The sequence below is a fragment of the Schistocerca americana genome, chromosome 1, assembly GCF_021461395.2.
Source record: "Schistocerca americana isolate TAMUIC-IGC-003095 chromosome 1, iqSchAmer2.1, whole genome shotgun sequence".
NCBI lineage: Eukaryota > Metazoa > Arthropoda > Insecta > Orthoptera > Acrididae > Schistocerca > Schistocerca americana.
In genome coordinates, this window is record NC_060119.1 from 1,021,799,713 (window position 1) to 1,021,823,259 (window position 23,547).

The window sequence follows — 23,547 nt, forward strand, 5'->3', positions numbered from 1 at the left end:
TCTTGAGGAAAAAAACTTGTTTCACAAAGTGCTTAGCATCCAGTGCATGTTTGTCTATCAATCATTCATATGATTTTGAAACGCTTCCCTATTGGTTTTTGAACACATTTTAAGTTGCTTTCTGAATGAATCATAAGTTGACTTTTGAATGCTTGCATAGTGTACATGATGTCTCTGTCAGGAGAATGCTTGTCGCATCTAGAAATAAACTTTCCGCAGACATGAGGGGACGGGGCTATACGAGCTGAGCAGAGTAAAACCGAACGGATGAATGCCAATCGCTGTCTGATTCTGTGGTTGATTGGGTTTGCGAATGATCAGCATTGTTATAATTACTACTGAAATCCACAGATTCAGACTACCAGAATGGAAATAAAAGAATAACAGGTAAGAAAGATTACGTATTATCTTCTTGATGTATCCAAGAACATGAAATTTCTACAGAAAATTTGTGGCCAGGTCGCTGCACTAGTAAGGACTGGTTTACAGTCCCCGGCTAGCAGCCGCATAAGTTCTATTCTGGAATTAACGTGGAAAATGTGTTGTACAAACACGTAATAACGCCTAACCGGAAAATAATTGCGGGATAACAAAACCTGTGATTCTGTAAGGGTTAGTGAAGTTAATCGGTGAACAAATTTTGACAGTGGCAGGAATAGCTACAGAATTGGTGATGACAAGATTGTTTGTTAGAACGAGGAAGGAGAAGAAACGGGGACATCACACAAATTATGGAAGAGTAAGACGATTCCAAATTTATATAAAAATTTTGTAATACTACTTTTCGATCTCATGATTGAGAAACTGGTGTGTATGAATGAAATGTAAAACTATTTCCTAACATAAAGCTTTTTGCTTGTAGTAAGCCTAATAAGCATTGATATTGGTACTTCGAGAACTATATCCTGTCGCGTCTTAAAAGTGGCCATTTTTGCCAAAACAGTCTGGTTTATTTGGTGTGTGTTACTAAATTGCTGCAATATTAGAAAGGGCTATTTTCTTTTATCTAGCAGACAGTGACAAAATAGACGTAATCAGATCGAGAAAACACACCAGTCTTGGGTATTATTTGTGTTAACAGCTTCTTCAGTATTAGATAACGACATTTCGATTTTTCATGTAGCAAAACATTTGACACATTTTGATGAGGTAATAGATTCTTTCGCAGAAAGGAAAACATGCCGTGTAAAGCTGTAGCAAGATTAGAGAGAAAAAAATACTAGAAGTAAGGATTGAAGAAATGTGTAATATTGTGCTTATCTCTTGTCTTTATTGGTTTTATGTATCCTACATTTAATTTTATATCACACAAAACAGCAAGTTATTAGCTAATAGGCAATAAAGAGTGCAAATTTTATATATATATATATATATATATATATATATATATATATATATATGTGCCATAAAACTATATTCAGGACAGTGGAAATTGAAATGTACTGTGGTGTCTCTCCTGATCCCAGTCGGCTGGTTTGACAGCCTGCCCCTCTTTATATATATATATATATATATATATATATATATATATATAAAGAGGGGCAGGCTGTCAAACCAGCCGACTGGGATCAGGAGAGACACCATAGTACATTTCAATTTCCACTGTCCTGAATATAGTTTTATGGCATCCATTACAAAATATGCACGTTTCAATTTCACAGAGCGAAATACAGTGATGTGGAGCAGAAGAATGCTTTATGAAGAGGCGTGGCACTGCCCTTTGGCACACTTAAAACCAAATAATATTTCTTACGTTTCCTCGAACACATTTGTTTTATGTTTCAGACTTTTCAGAAAGATGTGCACTACAAGATGAACATATTTTTGAAAATTCAATTTTTTTTTTTGTGTTTCTTTTTAGTTTACTGCTCTCACGTCAAATGAAAACAAAACGGATATCTGTGGCTGGGAGCTATCAAGTGAATTAAAATACATTCACATAATTACGGAAGGATAAAATATGTCATTAGTTTCAGATTTTATTTTATTTCGACCTTTCTGAAAGTCAAGCATTAATTGCCTTGCGGAAAAATGAAGTTATTTTTGTCTGTTTGCTAAAGAAATTTGACTTTTATTAACCTTTTCCTGCAGAGGCAGTCAATGTATTTGAAATGAAGTGTTTAATTCCACAGTACTGGCTAGTTTCAACTTTTCGCTGCATTTCAAGTCCATGTTTTCATCTTCTAGCACGTATGGCATTATGCTATAATAAAGAACCAAACATGGTATAATACAGTACTGGTGCTCCAAGAAAACTTACATCCTGAAAACGACATTGGAAAGCTTAATATCAGGTCGAGGTATACTTCATTCGGAATCTCGACATACGAATGTGCGCATTAAGTATGCCCTTTAAATGTGCACATTTTAGTATGGTTCACGAAATTCCGATGCTCTTGGAGTGTCCTCTGATGTCTTGTTTCTTTTATGACATAATGTATGAACTTTCAATGTTTTACACGTACGTACATACAGGCTGCCTACGTCATGATAGCTGCTCAAGCATGATGTCGCCTTTTATCTGTGCTCTCTGGCAACTGCTGAAAAAAACCTATTTCTAAGAGGTCGCGGGAAAATATTGTGAATGGTGGTTTGAAAAGCGTTACTTTCAAAGTAAATATCCTTTTACATAAGTTGAACTATGTGCGAGAATGTACCATGAATTTATTAAATCGCAGATACACTCATTTAAAAATCAACTCTTTGATGATGAGCCATTTAGAAGAATTTCGAGCTGTGAAGATCAGACATTTATGTCATTATTAAAAATTTTACTTGTACATTTGTGTGATATATCTTACAGTGTAACAAGTGCAAAAAAGATCAACATTATATGCGAAAGCTTAGCTTCTCTTGCAGCTTATTAACCTTAGTGACCAATATTATATGTGAAAGCTTTGGTTGTTTTGTAGCAGCACTATGTATATTAATTTAAACTATTAACTTTCCCTGTTTCTGTGTTCATGCTACTTAACAGTGATGTTGCTGTTAGCTGACTACATCACGTGTCCTATGCTCTGAATATCCGCTGTCATCGGCTGGCAAGATCAGGTGACATGAGCTATGACTGGCTTACTAAAGCACATCGCAATCTCGATTTCAATGATTTGGAAAGTTGGTAGAGTTCCGATGTATACTTTCATAAAATGAAAATATGCAGTGTACATGTTGCTGCACATCAAAGATATTTCCAAAACGTGTCTTTTCCCCTGAGTTTCATTTTCTAAAGTGCCGGGAAATCCTACGCCCGTGTATAAAACCTTAACTATTCAAAGGATTTATAAGGGAAAATATACTGTCACTTAACACAGAAAAAGCCTGTTTTCACCCAGAAGAAAGTTGTATTTTTATCTGGGAAAAATCTGGGAATTTTTTCCTTGTCTGCGTATACATCCTGTATTAGCATTATTAATTAGTTCTGCAATGAGCAGCAGAATAATTTATCAGCATATTAACAGTTATAATCTAAAGAGAGTACTGATAATGTGATGACAGGTTAGTGATGTGCTCCCTTCTTACATTCCCGAGTGTGTTGTAGTTACATTAATGGGAGAACACCATTCGCATCACTTTCAAAATCTTGTCTATAATAGTCTTCTTCAGCACTGCTCGAACTACGACTGCTCCCTCCCAGATGTATAAATTTTTGACACATTCTTCCAGAATGTCTTCATTTTTGCCTGCATCTCTGATGAAACTTGCAGTGCTGTTCACAATTTTCATCGAGATCTCGCCTGTCTCTTGATTGACAACTTCCACAAGGAGACTTTCAGCTTTGCATGTGCTCTGTTTGAGAACATCTAAGATCATTTCTAGAAAAAAATTAACATTTATTTACAGATCATTAAAGGCTAGGCATTTTGTTGAATCACATTTGTTATTTTAGCAAGTAAATTGTGGATTTTGCACTAGCTGATAAATGTGAATGTTGAATTTTTTGGCATTACAGTTACAACATGTTATGTATTTCACAGTTATGTCAAGGTTGTTGGCTCGTACAACATCGAGGACGCTCTGATATGTTCGTGACATGTATGAGTGCATGTAGAACTAGAGGCAAGACAGTCAGAGAATTTGTAAAAGACCAGTTTGCACACTATTTCAGTTTTAATCATTGATCAGTGCCTTGGCAAAACTACTGTAAGGAATAAATATTAGATGATTGTCCTAACCAGAATAGGAAGAACAACTTGCTTGTAAATATATGTGAAATAAAAAAATCAAACTTTTTTTGTATAGTTTTTGTAGCTACCAACTCTGTGTTTATTTATTCCAGTTGCATTTCCTCACACTCTATTGCAGCAAGTCCTGTGGTAACTGCTAGTCATGACTATGTCTTCACACTCTTGTTTTTGTAGGCTGTAAATACATGCATATTTTTCATCGCTCAAGAATTAACAATACACTGTCCACATAATCCATGTTGCACATCAACACTGAAACCTTCTAGTCTGGAGTTCATCATGACTGAATGCTGCTTGAAACACTGCTTGTGTGATCACTCGAGCAGCTGAAACTTCCGCAGGGAAATAGGTTGGAGTGCATTCTTCTGCATGTGACCTTGAAGATGTGTCCCGCCTGTTCAGTGGTAGCATGAATTCCAGTGCTGTGTGCTCATCCTCATTTAGATGCTGCAGTTCTGTTTCTGCCACATTTTTTTACAGCTTGATTCCTTCTGGAAAAATCACACATGTGGCCATAATGTAAATATTGTTTCCTTTGCCACGTTCGCAGTGTGTGCCCTCATTGCCAGGCAACTTGCAATGGATGTGGCAAAAGGGGCACTTAAAATACGAATGTTTTTAGCAGTTCCACTAGAAACAGGCTCAAACTTGAGATGTGAGTTGGCAATCTATGGAACTGCCGACTTCTCATAACGAAGGTCAGAAAATGTACGTGGACACTTCAGTGACAGACTCCCTATGAGGTTACTTTTGGACCCTGGTGCATCTGTGTTGCAGCTGTTGCAAGAGATGAGACAAATGTTTGGGTCTAAAGACATCACTGTACCTTTACAAGGGAAATTTTCAGTTTTATTTACTTATACCCAAGCCATTCATCCACTATATTTTGTGGTGGTAACTGAATCCAAAGGTAGCAATGTTTTTGGGGTAGACTTTTTCTACACTTTTGGATTTACGGTTTGTGAAACAGTGTGTGCCATGTAATCAAAAGGGTCTTGGCACTGCCTTAAAGATTCTCTGTGATAAATATACCCAAATTATATCACCTGGACTAGAGAAGACAACTGATTTTGTAGCTCGTATCAGTCTTAAAGAGAAGGTGGTCGCACATATTTCCAAAGCTCATCCAGTGCCCTTGGCTCTTAAGACACCATCAAAGCAGAGGTGGATAGACCCAATCATGAAGAAGTGTTAAAGCCTATGCACCATAGTCAATGGGCCACTAATCTCAAAACAGAGCTGGATAGGCTCACTCATGAAGAAGTATTAATGTCTATTCTCCATAGACAGTGGACCACTAACCATCAACAATATGCAAACCTAACAGCATCTTGAGGCTTTGTGTCGATTTCAAAGTAACAACCAATGCACAAGCTGAGGTGGAAACTTACCATCTACCAGCCCTGGATGAATTCTTTGCGGAGTTATACCATGGCACTTTATTCAGTAAAACTGACCTCATGGAGGCATATTTTCAAATCCCCATTGGATGCAGCATCACAAACTTATCTGCTACTAAACATGCGATAATGCCTTTATTGTTATAATCTGTTATCTTTTGGAATCTCTTCAGTCCCTGCCATATTTGAGTGTTTTGTGTATCATCTACTACAGGACATTCCCAACTGTGCTATTTACCTTGATGTGTTTTTATTTATTTATTCTCACAGATGCAACTCTGTAGATCACCTTCACAACCTCAAGCTTTCGTTTTGGGTGCTGGCAACATCAGGACTTAAATGCAGCATGCCCAATTGCTCTTTTATGCAGTCATATTTAGGATTTAACCTCTAGGAAAATAAACTGGAACCAGCAAAGGATTATGTTGTAGCAATCAGTAAAGTGCAGCTCCTCATAAATGTCAAAGACTTACAAGTGTTTTTAGGTTAGATTAACTGTTGTGGCCGATTTGTTGCAGACCTAGCAGAATTCTTTTACCCACTGAACCAGCTGTGGCACCAAGGCATGTGTTTCAAATGGTCACCTGGCTTTCAAATTTTCCACACTTTAAAGGAGTTCCTTAAACAGGATCCATGCTAAATGACATAATATGCATGGTTCACATCTGGTAGTAGCAATTGATGCATCTGCCCCATGATATATGCACAGTCATCTCCCATTATTACACTGATGGCATCAAACACCCTGCCATGTATGCCTCCAAGACCTTAATTGCTTCTCAGCAGTGCTATTCTCAAATAGTGTGAGGCCCTTGATGTTATTCATGCAGTTGAGGAATTTAAATTATTCCTTTGTGGGCAGAAATTTCATCTTGTCATGTATTGTTGTCTGTTGTTCACTATCTTGACCCCAAGCATCCCCTACCAAATCAGACCACCCATTGCCTTCAATATCGGGCATCGTACTTGTCATTATTCTATCCACTATCAAGCAGTGACATTACACGCAAATGCAGACCCACTGTCCCAATTCCCCATTGGACCTAACCCAGCCACTGACAACAGGAATTGGTGTGTTTCTAGCTTGATTCAGATCTGGATCAGACTGTTTCCACCTTTCCTTAACATTTTGTGACGTAGTGAAGGGCACTTTCAAGAACCCGATAATTGACATCTTATTCACTTTGTACAACACAAATGGCCGGACATGCCTCCCAATCGAGAAATTCATTCCTGTTGATCAAGGCAGCACCAGCTACACCTAAATCAAGGCCTTCTGTTTTTGTTCTCAGGCAAATACCACTGCATCCTGCTTCCTCTATCTTTTCAGCCTTCACACTGCCCATCGGAGGGTGCCCTGGATGAAAAATTTGATGTGACTACGACTCTGGTCAAATATTGACTCAGACATTGCAGACCTGGTCTGCCAGTGTTCTGCCTGTCTGGCCCAGTAAGCAGCACCTTCCCAGTGGTTCTCTCTCTCTCTCTCTCTCTCTCTCTCTCTCTCTCTCTCTGACCTTATACTGTAAAACTACAAGAGCACAACCACTTATATTTTACTGGTCTGTTTTTTGAACTCGTGGTTGATCATGATTGATTCCTTTTTACACTTCCCTTTTGTGTTACACATGTATCAGGTCACTACTGATGCTACTACCATGGGCTTGGAAAAAGTATTTGCCCTTGAAGGCACACCATGTATCTCAGTTTCTGATAAGGGGATGGTGTTTACCTCCTGTGACTTCGAATGGTTTTGCACTCTTAATGAGATTCAACACCTTCACACTGTGCCTTTTCACCCAGTCTTCAAAAGCCATGCAGTGTACTATATCGCACCTTTAAAACCATATCCACAGGGAAATGATGTCAAAAACTGTATCTAATGCTCTCTTTAGCTTTCCAGCAGCTTACAGAGCTACCAAGATCAAAGGCTGCGGTCCAGAGGAGCAGCTTCATGGTTATCCTCACTGCACCATTTTGGTTATACTGCACTCGCCACTGGTACACATCATCACTAAGGTCTCTCCCTCCCAACTGGGCACTCCAGTCTGGGCGCATCAGTTTGGGCACCAGCCAACCTAGACTAATGAGACAATCTCCGCTCACCATGGGTTCGTGTTTTATACCATGGCTTCTGCCCACTGACTTCAGCACCACCAATGTAACGGTCTTCACTTCCAACATCCTGGTTGGCTTTCACCTGTTCCTCCACCCATGGTGGACCCTCTGGTTCCATCGAAACTTGTTGTACCTCAACTTTCCCCAGTGATGCCCATGGACACTGACCAGCTACCTTCCTCTGTGGCTTCTCCCCCAGACCGCACACTACTTGCATATTCTGCTCCTGTAGTTGCTGCTTGGGGATGGGATAGAAGTGAAGGGAGGGGTGGGGTGGGGTGGGGTGGCACCATCTGACATTACCATGGAAACTGAGTAACTGAAACAACATTTCTGTTGACCACTGAGGCACTTCTATTCAGTTGGTGCTGATCCTCAGCTGCCTTCTCTGATGGGATCACCCCAGGCTCCCGCATATAATCCGGCACCGTGAAGGCCTAAGTCAGTGTTGATGTGTGAAGTGGGGTCCACACCACAAGAGATATCATATTATATACAGTGTTATTCTCTATCTGTAACAGAGAGAAATGGCTTGTGTTGGACTTTGCTTGTTGGTTATGGGTGTAGATCACCTCTTACAAAATATCTGAAGAGGACATAGAGATACACACACACACACACACACACACACACACACACACACACACACAAAAGGTTTAGACGAAGGAAGGAAGGTTAGGGTTTAAAGTCATGTAAACATTGAGGTCATTAGAGAAAGAGCACAAGATCCGATTGTTTCAGGTATAGGGAAAGAAATCAGCCATGCCCTTTCAAAGGAACCATCCCAGCATTTGCTGGAGCAATTTAGGAAAATAACAGAAAACTTAAATCCAGATGGTTGGATGTGGATGTGAACCAAGAGCTGTATATAAGGAGAAACCAACCAAACAGGCAAAATTATTCATTTCTGCAGTCAAAATGAGCTGGTAATTATTGATAATTACTGAGACACTCTTTTAAAATCCTTCTTAAAAGAAAGTGTACATGAATTGCACCAAATGTTGGAAGATACCAATCAGACTACATTTGAGTTAAACAGAGGACTCAGGTTAAAACTCCCCAGTCATCTATGACCAGATCTAGACTGTGATCATATACTGTTGTTAATTAAATGCAACGTCACATGAAGAAGAACAAGAACAATCTAAGTCATTGGCATCTAGAAGGAGTGGAAGAGGAAACGAGGAAGACTTTTCTGGAGGAACAAAGGAAGCAATAACCAGTAGTTACCAGTATGGTGATTAAAATTAAATAAAGGTTAGTATAATTGAAATAGTGAAGTAAGTGAAATGGAAAATAAAAATGGAATAAAATAATACAAATGAACTACAGGAAAAGAAAACCAGACATAACTGTTCAGTATATGTAATCCTATTGATATAGTAAATTTGCCAGAGGATTTCATAATAAGCAGAATAATAACTATGTTTACAACAGCATAGGCAGTTAATTGCACAAATTACGGGTCGCTGTTCATTTCATCCCATGTTTATAAGGTACACCTGAATATATTTAAAACAAATAAATAAAATACATGAGTTTTTTCACAAAAATAGACTTATACAAAAAACGAAATTTCCAGGAAACACATTTTATTGAATTATTTGAACAGTATATTTCACAAGTAAACTCTGGATACATAATACAATGATGGAAAAACTTTTCTATGCACTTTCAGTTGCAAACAGAAAATGTGAAAAAACATGATTTATTCCAAAACTTAAAATCGACAGAGTGATTATTTTGTAGCAGTAATGCCCTAGTTTAATGTAGTGAACAAACAGTAATTCAATAAATTGATTGATTATGGAACTGTACTTCATTATTTTCATTGTTACATTCACTGCTACACTCTAGGGCCTTCTCATAGAACTCTTGGGCTTCTGATGATGTAGTAACAAATGTCTCAAGTTTCTTTACACTGTCAGCTTTTTTTGACAGTCACATGGTTTCTAGGTTTTCTTACAGCTGATTGATCATTGTACTTGAAACTGTCTCTGTTAGTTTTCTTCACTTCAACACAATCAGAAGTAGTATGTTGTTTAGACTTTGCAGATGGCACTAACTTGGTTTCCTTATTTATAAAAAAGAATTCTAGCTACAAAACTTTTGAATGGTAGCTTGTCTTGTATTAAACTGTGTGCAGTGGTCTTGAAATCGTACATATGCCAATTGTCAAGAACCCTACAGATAAAATGGGCGCTCAGAACCTCATAATAGTGTGATGATAAGGTTATGGTTTCAAGTTTTCTCAGTTTGATTTTAATGATATCAAATACCCTATCATGGGACATGAAACTGTGACCTCTGCTTGGTAAGCACAGTAGTGAGCTACTTTGTTGAAAACGAGCTGTAGATGTTCATATTTGGCACAACTCTTTTTTTGTTGATGTTGAGTTTAGAAAAATTTCACAGTTTCATGTGCAAGATTAAAGAGGTAAATAGTAAGTTTTCATAAAATCCATGTACTGCAATGGATTCCTCTCATTTAGAAGTACATGTTGTTTCCTCAAATAATCCATGAATTGGAGAAGATTAGTTTGTAATATGAAGAAAATTTAGCTAGACTGGAAGGAGAGAAAAATAGTTTACGAACTACACATATATTAGAGCATAATAATAATAATAATGGCATGTGATGAGGGCCTCCCGTCGGGTAGACCGCTCGCCTGGTGCGATTTGACGCCACTTCGGCGACTTGCGCATCAATGGGGATGAAATGATGATTAGGACAACACAACACCCAGTCCCTGATCGGAGAAAATCTCCGACCCAGCCAGGAATCGAACCCGGGCCCTTAGGATTGACAGTCTGTCGCGCTGACCACTCAGCTACCAGGGGCTGACATATTAGAGCATGAAAATTAATATAAAAGGATGCTGAAATCAGAAAAGGATTGAGGCAGGGCTGTTCTGTGTCTCCATACCTGCTGAATATATAAAATGAAGAAGGAATGCAAAATGTGAAAGAGAAAACAAAGGAAATTAATTGATAGTGAAAAGACATACTGCATCAGATTTGCTGATGACATAGTAGTAGCTGCAGGTTCAGAGAGTGATCATGATAGAAAAGAACTTTGCCATTTTGGATCTAGGTCCATGAAGGTGTTAGGTAAGTATGTCCTAGCAAGCTGAGTGCCAGTGCAAGTGAACAGTAGCAGTTACGCCTGATGTCGTGGCAAGCTGTCAGCATATGATTTTCAGCAGGCAATTCCTTCCCCGTATTCATTCTTGGCTGTACATACCAAGTGCATGCAGGTCAGTTTGTCAGCAATACAAGTTTCTAGGCAACAAACAACCTCCACACATAGGCCACACTGAATTATAACTGAACAACACATGTAAATAATTTAAGAATAAATTCTAGACTGTAGGAGCAACCTGTACACTTCATTTCATATTTTCAGCTCCGTTAATTTGCATCTGACATTAACATGTGTACGTGAATATATAGTTAAAGAAATGTATAAATGTGAGCTTTCATTATGAATGCTAATGGACATTTTAAATAAGGCCCACAAAGAAAAGATAAGAGAAATTTGGGCTCCTACGGAGCCATATGTACAATCTATTTATGAGAGTGAAAGAAAAGAGAATGGCTAATAGTGCAATCCCGCGTGCGGCCATCCTGATTTAGGTTTTCCGTGATTTCCCTAAATCACTCCAGGCAAATGCCGGGATGGTTCCTCTGAAAGGGCACGGCCGACTTCCTTCCCCATCCTTCCCTAATCCGATGAGACCGATGACCACGCTGTCTGGTCTCCTTCCCCAAACCAACCAACCAACCTTCCTTCCCCATCCTTCCCTAATCCGATGAGACCGATGACCACGCTGTCTGGTCTCCTTCCCCAAACCAACCAACCAACCTAATAGTGGTACTGGCACAATGTACCCTCTTCCATGCACCATGTGGTGGCTTGCAGAGTATGTATGTAAATGTAGAATAATAGCCCCATAATGATAAACTGTTGCATCGATTGTGCAGAAGTGTTTGATTGATGAACAATTTTCTGATATTTTCTTTTAACATACGTAACTTTTTTTTTCTTCCAGATAAGTTCTACACATGACAGAAAAAATGTATCTCAAGAAAATCATTCAGAACGAAATGAAGTTTATGTTAATATAACAGTTAGCTCTTCAGCTTTTGCTGAAGTACTAACACAGAAGAAGAACGTGAATTTACGAGAAAGTTCCAAGGCAAACCATGTACATTTGGCATCAAGGGTGCAGTCATCTGAAGCTAAGGTTACACCTCAACCAAATGGAGTCAGTGATGTCGGGAAACACATTAAAAATGTGCAATGTGATTACAATGGCAAGAATAAGATAGAAAATTTTTTACATTTTGTTGTACGTGAAAAAACTCATACAGCAGCTTCAGCTGTAAAATTAGAAACAGATGTTCCATCAGCAGAAGGTAATGCTTTTGTATGTGATCATAGTTCTCCAGACACAGATCATTCCACCTCCAAAACTAATCATAAAAATGACCTTGCTTATGAGAACACTGTTCAGTCCCAACATTCTGAGAATACTTCAGATACAGAAAAAACTGCTGAGGAACGCCGTTGCATGGTGCCTAATGATTTTAAAGTACAAAATAAAAGACAAACTTCTCACTCTCAAACCACTAAGAAAATTCCTAAAAATTCTTCTCCGTCACAAGCTCCAGTCAGTATTTCTGCTGAGAATGAAAGAAATGCAAAATTCAGCATGCCCCAGAAGGGAAGTGTAGCAGATGCTGTAGTTTGCTTCCCTGTAGAAATTAAAGGTTCTAATGTGGATACTTTCCAAGGAGATAAAAATGCCACAGAAATATCACAAGGAAAGGAAGCTTCAAAAGATACAAACAAGAAAGTGAGAAGAAAAAATTATGAAGAACTGGCACCATTTAAATTCTTCTGTTCCCAGTGTTCATTCAAATCAAAGCGTGAAAGTCATTATCAACGCCATAAGCAGCTGCATGAGCAGGTAATTACATAAATGGTTTTTGTGTATCTACTACTTGGTTCCCAATGGTTTACTTCATCGATATGTAATGTGCAGTTTATTAAAATTCAGTGTGAATTTCTGTTTATATGATACTGAAATATGTATTTCAGGTTTCAAACATTTATCAGTGTGAAAAATGCAGCTTCAAAACCATTCGTTTAGGAAACTTACGCCGTCATGAACTTACTCACAGTGAGTCAGAACTGTCGTGTGATTTGTGCACTTATCGAACACTCCATCATAAACTTCTGATAAGACATCAAAGGAACAAACATATCAATAAGGTAAGAATAAGATGGTAGTTTTGCTTAGTGTGTGCTTCCTGTCATTGTATACAGTAAAAATGCGCTTGTACTATTTTTGAGGGTCTTCAAAACAATGGTGTAAAATGCAAGAAAATGTAAAATGTGTCAGAAATAACTTTTTAGGAGGTAAAAATTATTTATAGGATCCCCCTTTCATTTTCATAGTTTATTTATGATATACGTACATAACAGGCATCAGAATACTTGCTAGCGGCTTGTTTATTATCCAATAAAGTTTATCAGAATTTTCCACTCTTTACCTACTAACATAACTGGAACTGGTTAACTATCTGGAAAGTGGAAATGTTTGACTTAATTTTGTTCATCATAATTGTTTTTTTGAGAAGCCAGCAGTTGTGTCTTCATTATTTAAATAAAAAAACACCGCATCAGTTGTAACTACAGTTTCTGAGACTGTATTCCCACTGCCAGGCACTGTCGTAGTGCAACGATGTGTCGTGTGGTGGGGTTGAAGGAACATTGAAGATGAAGTTGGTGCCATTACACTTTCCAATAGACAGGTCGTCAATGGTAAGACTGTAGATATTGACATGGAACAGTGATCTACGTAAAAGAACAGAATCACATGCAGAGGAAGAGAGACTGCACTTGGGGGAGTGCAGGATCCCTAAAGGAATCACTTGGAAGAGAAATGGTAATTTCCCCTGTGGACCAACAACTGTAGAATCGGAACCACCATCCATACTGTTGGGGGGTGTCAGCTAAACAACAGGCTGGCTTGAGCCGATTAACAGACACTGTTTCCTTCTTCCCATTAAATAGAATGTTGAAAGTGTTCTGTCCTCTTCTGAGCACTCTGTGCAGGCTAGAGTAGGGGGGCTGGAGTATGGCTCTGACTGAGTCGTCATGAAGCATAACATAGTTACAGTATGCATGAGGAATGGTATGAGCCTTTGGAAGGGGGAGGGGCAGGGTGGGTATGTATTTTTATGTATTTTAGAAATGCATTTGAGCATTCATTTAACCAATTCTGGCTCATCTGTGGTTAGAATGGTCACTGGCTCAACAAACTGAGCAGGTAGGACAAGGGCTTCGCCATATAAGACCTCTGCTAATAAGGCTTGCAGTTTGTCTTCATGCGCTGTGTGCGCCCAGAGTAGAACCTATTGGAGTGTGGAAGACCAAGAGCCGCCGTGGTAATGCCGCCTTCAGAGTACAATGCCATCTCCCAACTAAACAATTACGCTGAGGGTTGTATGCTGTTATGTGGAATTTTTCCGACCCACAGAGCTCGCACCAGTGGGAGAACAATACTGACTCAAAGTGGTGGCCTGGTCTCTGATGACTGTGGACGGGCAACCAAATTGAGCAATACAGGGACTGACAAAGGGAAGAGCTATAGTCTCAGCCATGATATCGGAGAGTGGGATGGCTTCAACCCACCATGTCGTATGATCAGTATTAGACAGGATGAAGTGGAAGCAATCGGACGAGTGTAGAGGACCAATGATATCAATGTGTATGTGTTGTAATTTGCCCTTTGGTATTCTAAATGTTCCAATGGGTGGTTGGACATGTCTTCTGACTTTGCTCCTTTGGCATGGTATATATGCATGTATCCACTCCCTATAGTCCTTTTTAATCCCCCGGCCAGTTGAAGTGTTCTGTTATGATTGTAGTTGTAGCTTAAATACCTGGATGGGTAAGGCCTTGAAGGGAGTCAAAAACTGTAAAACTGTACAATGGAGGGAGGTGGGGACAACCGAGCAGATTCTACCTGTCGAAGTGTCACAGAAGATAGGCATTGTAGAGCCCAAGACTGCTCGAGCGTTAGAACACAGTTCGAATCCTGAAGCATTTTTGACTACTCTGGGTCGTTTACTTGAAGGTTGGCAAGCTCGTCCATAGTGATGGGGGAGGTTATAGAGTCCACACGGGGGGAGGGGGGGTTACCGCATCTTTTAGGGTTTGGTGATCTCTGTAGATGGTGAACTCACGGCCCTCAGTCATCATGAAAGTATCGTACCGCTTTGCAGACTGCCTGTAATTTGCAGTCAAATGTGGACCGTTTGCACCGAGAGGCTGTCAGTTTCTCGGAAAAAAATTTCGAAGGTTTTGTTGTATCGCCCATGTGTTGCTGTAACACTGTGTGTATTGACAAATCATTTGCGTTGGTTATAATGGAAATACGAGGATCTGGAATAGGATGGGAAAGAGCTGACTTCAGTGGATCAAAAGCCTGATGCATATCTTCCTGGTGCCAAAAATGTTTATACCTTTAAGGGCATCAATGATGGAGGCCTGAAGGGATGCAACTTGAGGAATGTGTTGTCTGTAAAATTTGATAATGCCGAGAAACAAGCACAACTCATGTTAGTCACTGGGAAGAGCAAGGTGTTTGGTGAAATCAGCCTGGTCAGAGGTGGGACAGATGATATCTGCTGAAACTGCATGGCCGAGGAAGGTGACGTCTCATTCGCGCAGTTGAAATTTCTCATAGTTTGTCTCGACTCTATTCCTATGTAGTATGCTCACAACAAGAGCAAGGTCTTTGGAATGTCCTCTGGGCCATCGGAATCTGATGAAAGGCTTCGCAGCAGTCCAAAACACTAATACACCTGTGCACCATTAAGCAACTGTGCAAAGTCTTGTATGTGCTAGATTGGATAGTTGTCTATAATGGTGCGAGCATTAAGAGTCCTATAATCTCCCCAGAGCCTGGCCAAACCGTCTTTCTTTTGCACACGGTTTAGGGGAGAAGACCAGTTGCTAGCTGATTGACGCACAAGCCTGAACTAAGGAGCTCACTTACAATGGGTTTGGCTTGGTGGAGTTCTTTTTTTGGATTGAGCTAAAGGGCTCTGTGACGAACAGGAGGCTCCCAGTGGTATTGATTTTAAATACTATTAGTAATGCCTGGTAGGTAAGAGTCATCTGGCACTACGAGGAAAATTTTATGGTCGACATGCGCAAGGGGGAAGTGCTGTAAGTTGGTACTGGAAGATGTAGTGTTTCTTACCTAAGCAGTTAAGACAGCTGTTATGAGTCCACTCTCAGTCAGGGTGTATACGACCCGGGACAACCGGGAGATCCGGGAACAACCCGGGAATTTTTTAGAATTCTGGGAATTTTTCATTGTTTTAGTTTTCTGTTAAATTTTTGTAACTTTGACTGTTAAGAACCAATACTGTAACTAAGAATATTACTGTATCTCGCTACTGCAGAATAATACTGCAGCAATGAAAAACTAATGAGAGAAAAAGAAACGAAAATAAAATTTAAGTTGCAAGGGAAATTCACCATATATAACAACAAAACATAGTGTTCTACAAGCGTCTGCCAACAGTAAAATGTGTCAAAGGCTTTAGGAAGACAATGCAATGTTTCATAACGACAAATTGCCTCTGATGGGCATGACGTCACACCTTTACATTAGATTCGTTTGTGCGCTTGGGAGTGAGCTTATCCGCATGTGCAGTTGAGTCTCATTTTAGTAGTACCTTCTCCTGCTTCTGGCTACAGAAGTGTGGCAGTTAGCTGTATAAGCAATTGCAGCAAGCAGCCAGATGCTGATGCTATCCGGAAAAATTTTACTGGTGCGCCTAAGCTGCCAGATTCATGTATGCGCAACAGGCCGGGAACAAGGGAGCTGGCAAAACGAGGAGGGGGGGGGGGGGGCAATTCATATTATTGAGGAAAAATACCTTGTTTCACAAAGCACCCAGCGCACATTGGTCTATTGATTTCTCATATGATTTTGAACACATCCCTGTTGGTTTTTGAACATTTTTAAACAAATTCTAAGTCGATTTCTGAAAGAATCGTAAGGTGATTTTTGAATGCGTGCATAGTGTACATAATGTCTCTGCCAGGGGAATCCCCGTCGCATCTAGAAATAAACTTTCCTGTAGACAAATGGGGGTGACAAAACACATGTAATCAGATCAAGAAACCACACCAGTCTTGGGTACAATTTGTATTAACAGCTTTTCTAGTATTAGACAACAACATTTCGTTTTTTCATGTAGTAAAACGTTGACGGACTTTGATGAGGTAGTAGATTCTTTTCCAGAAAGGAAAGTACACCATATAAAGCTGTGGCAAGATTAGAGAGAAAAGAAGCTAGGACTTAACGATTGAAGAATCGTGTACTGTCTTGCTTGTCTCTTGTCTTTACTCATTTTATGTATCCTATATTTAATTTTGTGTCACACAAATCAGCAAGTTATTAGCTAATAGGCAGTAAAGACTGCAAATTTTCTGAAGAGTTCTTGTTCTGCCGGTTACAAATAATCTCAACCAGTATTAATACCGAGATTTTTTTTAAAGAGGAGCAGGATGTCAAACCGGCCGACTGGGAGCAGGAGAGGCACCACAGGACATTTTAATTTCCACTGGCGTGAATATGGTTTGGTGGCACCCATTCCATTAAAAAATATTACATGTCTGAATTCCACAAAGTAAAATACAAGAGACGTGCAATGGAAGAATGCTGTATGGAGAGGCGTGGCACTGCACTTTGCCACACTTAAGACCAAATAACATGTCTTACGTTCCCTCTTTAGGGACTGATGACTATAGCAGTTAAGTCCCATAAGATTTAAGACACATTTGAACATTTAAAAATAAAAGAAAATTTTATGTTTCCTTGAATATATATGTTTTATGTATCAGACTCTTCAGAAAGATGTGCGCTACAAAATGAAGATTTTTTGAAAAGTCGATTTTTAAATTTTTGGCATCCTACCTCAAATGCTCATGGGAGGGGGGAGCGCCACTGTCTAATATTTCCCTGGTTTGGTATCCTAGATCCGGAACTGATTTACGGAGCAGTCTGAGTTGTAGTGGGAGGTGGTAGTCTCCATGTGACCTGTGTTTACGTTAAGTGATTCTGCTGTATCCTCTTCGTTTATTGCTCTCACTTCAAATGAAAACAAAACGGATTTCTGTGGTCATGAGCTATCAAGTGAATTAAAATACATGCACATCATCGCGGAAGGCTAAAATATGTGATTAGTTTCAGATTTTATTTTGTTTCTGACAGTCAAGCGTTAATCGCCTTGCAGAACAATGAAGTTATTTTTGTCGGTTTGTTAAAGAAATTTGACTTTTACTAATCTTTTCTGCTGAGGCAGTCAATTTATTTGAAACCAAGTGTTTAATTCCACATTATTGGCTAGTTTCAACTGTTCGCTGCATTTCAAGTTCACGTTTTCATCTTCTAGTACGTATGGCATTATGGCTTAATAAAGAACTAAACATGAGGATAATACAGTACAGGTACTCCAAGAAAATTTGCATCTGAATCTGGACATACGAATGTGCACTTTAAGCCGAATGATGCATTTTAGTATAGTTGACAAAATTCCCATGCTCTTGGAGTATCCTCTAATGTCTTGTTTCTTTTATGACGTAATGTAAGATCTTTTAATGTTTTACACGTGCGAACGTACGAGCTTCCTACATCATCGTAGCTGCGCAAGTGCTGCGACACCTGTTATTTGGCGCGCTCTGGCAACTGCTGAAACGATTCTGTTTCTAACAGGTCGTGGGAAAATATTGCGAATGGTTGTTTGGAAAGCATTACTTTCAAAGTAAATTTCCTTTTACGCAAGATGAACTCTGTGCGCACAAATGTCTGATGAATTTCTTAAGTCACAGAGCATTTGACTCTCATTCAAAAATAAAATCTTTGAGGGCAACCATTTAGAATATTTTCGAGCCCAGAAGATCAGACATTTATGTCGTCGTTAAAAAATTTACTGGCACATTTTTGTGATGTATCTTTAAAGTGTAACACGCACAAAAATGATCATTATGTGTTAAAGCTTAGCTTCTCTTGCATTCTATTAATCTTAGTGACCAATATTAAGCGTGAAAGCTTTTCTTTTCTTGTAGCAATGCTGTGTACGTATGTATATTAATTTAAACCATTACCTTTACCTACTTGTGTGTTTGCGCTACTTTACAGTGATGTTGCTATTGGCTGACTTCATCACGTGTCCTATGATCTGAATATCCGCTGTCATTGGCTGACGATATCGCTTGACATGAGCTACAACTGGCTTACAAAAGCGCATCGCAATCTCAATTTCAATCCTTCAGAAAGTAACATGCGATGTTTGGTGGAATTTCATTTTATACTTTGGTAATACAAAAATATGCAGTGTACACGTTGCTGCACATCAGACATCTTTCTAAAACTTGTCTTTCCCCTGAGTTTCGTTTTCTAAAGTGCCGGGAAATTCTACACCGATGTATAAAACCACAACCATTTAAAGGATTGGTAAGTTTTACAGTTTTGAGAAAAAGTATACTGTTACTTAAAACGGAAAAAATGTATTTTCATCCAGGAGAAAGTGTATTTTCAACCGGGAAATCCGGGAATTTTTTTTCGTTGTTCACGTATACACCCTGTCAGTACTGGCGTAATGGAATCATGACATTGTTGTGCAGATGACAGTTGTTGTAGCAGCTGATATGCCTGTGCTAATTCCACAGATGCCACATCGACCCACTGCTGGAGAACATTGATGTAATTGTGGAGAGTGTTGGTTGCAGCACACTCAGAAGTGAAGTGAGCAAGCGGTATCGTAAGGCGAGCCATTGCAGATGAGCACTCAACCAAAGATGCATGAGTTGCTCCTCAACAGAGGGAAGGTTGGAGGGAGGGCCAAATGAACCTTGAACCAGAAGTTCCTGCATCATGATAGCTTCATGAATATTTGCCAAAAAGCCAAAATTTGTTGGAAGTCCTGACAATCTTTCTTTCCACGAACAGTACGAGACTGGAATAGAAGGGAGAATCGATAGAGGTACTCAAAGTACCTCCGCCAGATGTAGATAGGTGTAGAATGTGTAAGCTCGGTCAGCGAGGCACAATATGGAGTCTACAGGTTCCAATGAATGTGACAGCAGATGAAGCTGAAATTCAGACAGTAGTTTTCATGAGGCAGATGGTTCAGAGAGCCAGATCAGGCATGAAGGCGGCATCAACAAGGGTGCGAAGACTGCGCCACAGCTGGGAAGGAGTCCTAACACCCAGAGACACTTCATGTATCATTTGATGAAGCACTTCTGATGGGAGCATGGGAAAGACATTTCATAATTGTGTTCTTTGTGACAGAGTATTTATGACGAGACTGGGGACAAAGCACCAAGTCACTAATTACATCCATATGCTCATGGAGATGGGGTATTAGGTAAACAAAGTGAGAACCATTGTCCAATATATCATGCAAGTTCTCAACAGAAGCAAACCAAATGCGTGGGTTGTCCATTGAGAGCGAAGGCAACTTTGGCAGTTGTGAGTGTGTGGTGTGAGTAAGCAGGTGAACATGGGAGGTAGCTGGGCTGGTGTTGAGAGATGAAGTCTTGCTTGAGTATAGCAGGTTGTCCAGCGGAATCGTCGCCCTGCCCCGTTGAAGTGTAATTCTCATCAAGGGGAGTAGCGGGCACGGAAACAAGTTTGACTTGCTTAGTAGAAGGTGGCACCATTGTCAAATGCGGCAACGGGGAGCATGCGAACACATTGCAGGGTGCATTGCCAGAGGTCTCGGTTTGGTGGCAACAACATGAAGGACACACTACAGACATGGAACTGGCACAGTCGACTGGCATGGTTGAGGTGATCAGTATCACTTGATGTGAGTGGGGTGAAAGCATGGGAGCAGTGAATGCAGTATGTGGTGCAAGGTCCAAGATCCCAGTGCAGGGGGGGGGGGGGGGGGGGGGGGCAGGTGGTATACGGAAATGTAGTCACCTGGTGTGACAGGCATAGTTACAGCTGCAGATGACAAAAACAGGACAGTAACAGAAGGCGTGTGCAGTGTATAAGTTGCCCTGCCCACAGAATGTGGTGCTTGACTGTTTTTGGCATCCCAACCACAAAATGTCTGTTCCAGGAAGATACACACACTGTGTGGTGAGGTCAGGTCTAAAATGCACACAAGGCGGAGATTGAAGCATCTGAGCAGGTACCCATAAATCCAGTCCAGGCAGAGCTGTAGCATATGAGATGCCAGAACCATGCTTTTGTGAAGGCTTATAGGTTAGGCCATGTGGATATGGCAGAGTGACTGGTGGACATTCATGTTCCATTTTAACGGTGGTTTCCACTGTGTACTGAAATGGGTTCTTACATACGTGATGTGAACAGAAGGTCCATTGTGCGTAGTAAGCAACACTGCCGATTGAAAAATTAACATGCAGACGAAACGAATGTAGATAGTGATTTAAACTTCACTAGTAATAGTCAACCACGTAATGAATGCAATACATTGTGAAACTCTGCAAAACATGGTGCGAAGAAATGTCTGAGAATATAGATAAGTGAAAGAAGTTAGCCTAGAGGAGAATACAAAACCAGCGATTATGATTTTCCGTGGTCGACACTTGCCACAAACGTAAAAGCTTGGTTATACTGCACTTCCTATTTGTGTACTTTCTCTGTGATGAAACGTGAAGGAGAACAATATTCTCTTTATTAACTTTCTACATCATTTAGTGCATAACACACATATAGGTAAAACTACAAAAGGCAAAAAATAAGTTTTACAGTGTAAGATACCTGATATGCAACTGCTATTTTAGAATTGTACATATTTGCTCTGTAGCCAACATATTGGGTTGTTCTTATTACTTTTGAAATTATGGCTATTGGTCATTTATACTCTGTTCATATAAACCTGATGCAAACATTATCCCATCTGCATTTGCTTGAATCTCATTGGATTTCGTTTCATGTGGAACGGAAACCAAGCTGTGACCAGTACAGGCAAGTACAATCATAAGGATACATTTTATGCTGCGTTACATGCACATAGACTGAGTGATATTGCGGGACAACAGCTTTGTCGGCACATTAAACTTTGACAGCACTGGCCAGCCAGCAATCCAACTAACCAGCAACGGTGTGAGCAGTTGCAGTTCAGACGTAAAAAGAGATGAGCAAAGTAACAATATAGCTTTGAATGTTATTTAATTTTTAAAAAGAATGAAATAATAATCAGCTAAACTCCAGTACTGCTGCGTGCTTCATAGGTGACGAGATGGAAAACATAAAATGCTCTCGTTCTTACCTTGCATAGTATTCTAATTATAAACAAGGGTGATGAAAATCCTAACTTAAACATGGGGTAATTTTTCTGAGTGAGCTATGTGTGATGCAAAAGCATATTGCTTGGCTTTTTCTATACTGTAGAATACTGAAGCTAATGAAGGTATTAATTGCAGTCAGTCGTCAGGTAATCTCTTAGCTCCTTCCTTATCCGAATCCGAGAAATACATGGAACTGTCATCTGCTCCGTTGATAATGAGTCGATCAACAACAGAATCCACAAAGCCAATCAGGCTCTGCATTTTCTCCTCTTCTTTTACAACGTGCTGTTCTTTATCCCTCCAGCATTCAGCAGTGACGTGCTTATCCGAATCCAAGAAATACATTTCAGTTCTGGAATTGTCATCTGCTACATTGATAATAAGTCGATCAACAACAGAATCCATGAAGCCAACCAGGCGCCGCATTTTCTCCTCTTCTTTTACAACATGCTGTTCTGTATCCCCCCAGCATTCGGCAGTGACATGTGAAAAAGCTGTGTGCATTAGTTCCATTGTGTCTGGCAGCTTAACAGTCTTGTTATTTCTCAGGACAAATCCCTTAACGTGGCTCCATTGGCTTCTATTGGGTTCATATTGTAATGGTACAATGGCAAATGTAAAAATGCAGTATTTGTAAGGTGTGCTCGATGCTGTGAAAACGATTGTTTTCTGTGTTTCCACAACACTTATCTACTTCTGTTGTATAAAACAATGGATATAGTCCAAAAAAAGAGTATTTGGTTTTTCATTTTTGCCTTAAAAATTAATTTGTTATGTTTTCTTATTTTAAGCAACCTTTATTAACAGTTTTTCATAAAATGTTGATAATTAAAAATTTATATTTGATATGAAAACAGAAATTTCGCATACAATATTTAACTAGAAAGAAGAAGACATACATTATTCATAAAAAATGATGATGAATTTTACAAGTAAAAGATGTAAGTATTTCAAACTGAACAATGAAGAAAATGACTTTGACGAGACTTGAAACTATTAAACATGGCTTGCAGTGAATAATCAGTCTGCTACGCTACACGTGGTATGTGAATTTGAAACTCAACTGTATGTAATATAGGCCCTTGGAAAACTTGAAAAACGATTATCTCTGTAAATTTATGAAAAACATTAAGAACGGCGTATTTCTCGGCACTTTTTAACTATGTTCTACACGTGTATTTCACTAAGGAACAGTTAGAAGCCTCGGCCATTTTCATACTGCGTATTAACAGCACGTCAATCGTAGCACAACAGTCAGGGCTGTGACTGTACATGATTTTTGGAATAAAAATACATAGCTGAAGCGTGATTAAGAAATACTTTGATGCCTGTTAATACATTTAAATATCTTAAAGTTTCATTTAATGGAACTTAGTAATTATACATAACATACATAAGTAGGACCTACTTCCAAGAGCATAGCAACACCAGTGTGTGTGTGTGCTACAGCTTCTGACCAATCATCACTTTTGTGTTTGTTTACTTC

The 23,547-nt window shown here is 39.5% G+C and overlaps 1 protein-coding gene across 2 annotated transcripts in view; it reads left to right on the plus strand.

Moving 5' to 3' along the window:
- Positions 1–23,547, plus strand: part of LOC124616433 (zinc finger protein 64-like) — a 108,561-nt gene that overhangs the window by 25,577 nt on the left and 59,437 nt on the right. For both annotated transcript variants that reach the window (XM_047144744.1, XM_047144751.1), the window contains exons 5-6: positions 11,755–12,675; positions 12,807–12,980. In XM_047144744.1, the coding sequence (XP_047000700.1) occupies positions 11,755–12,675; positions 12,807–12,980 (1,095 nt within the window). The remainder of the gene's footprint in view (positions 1–11,754; positions 12,676–12,806; positions 12,981–23,547) is intronic.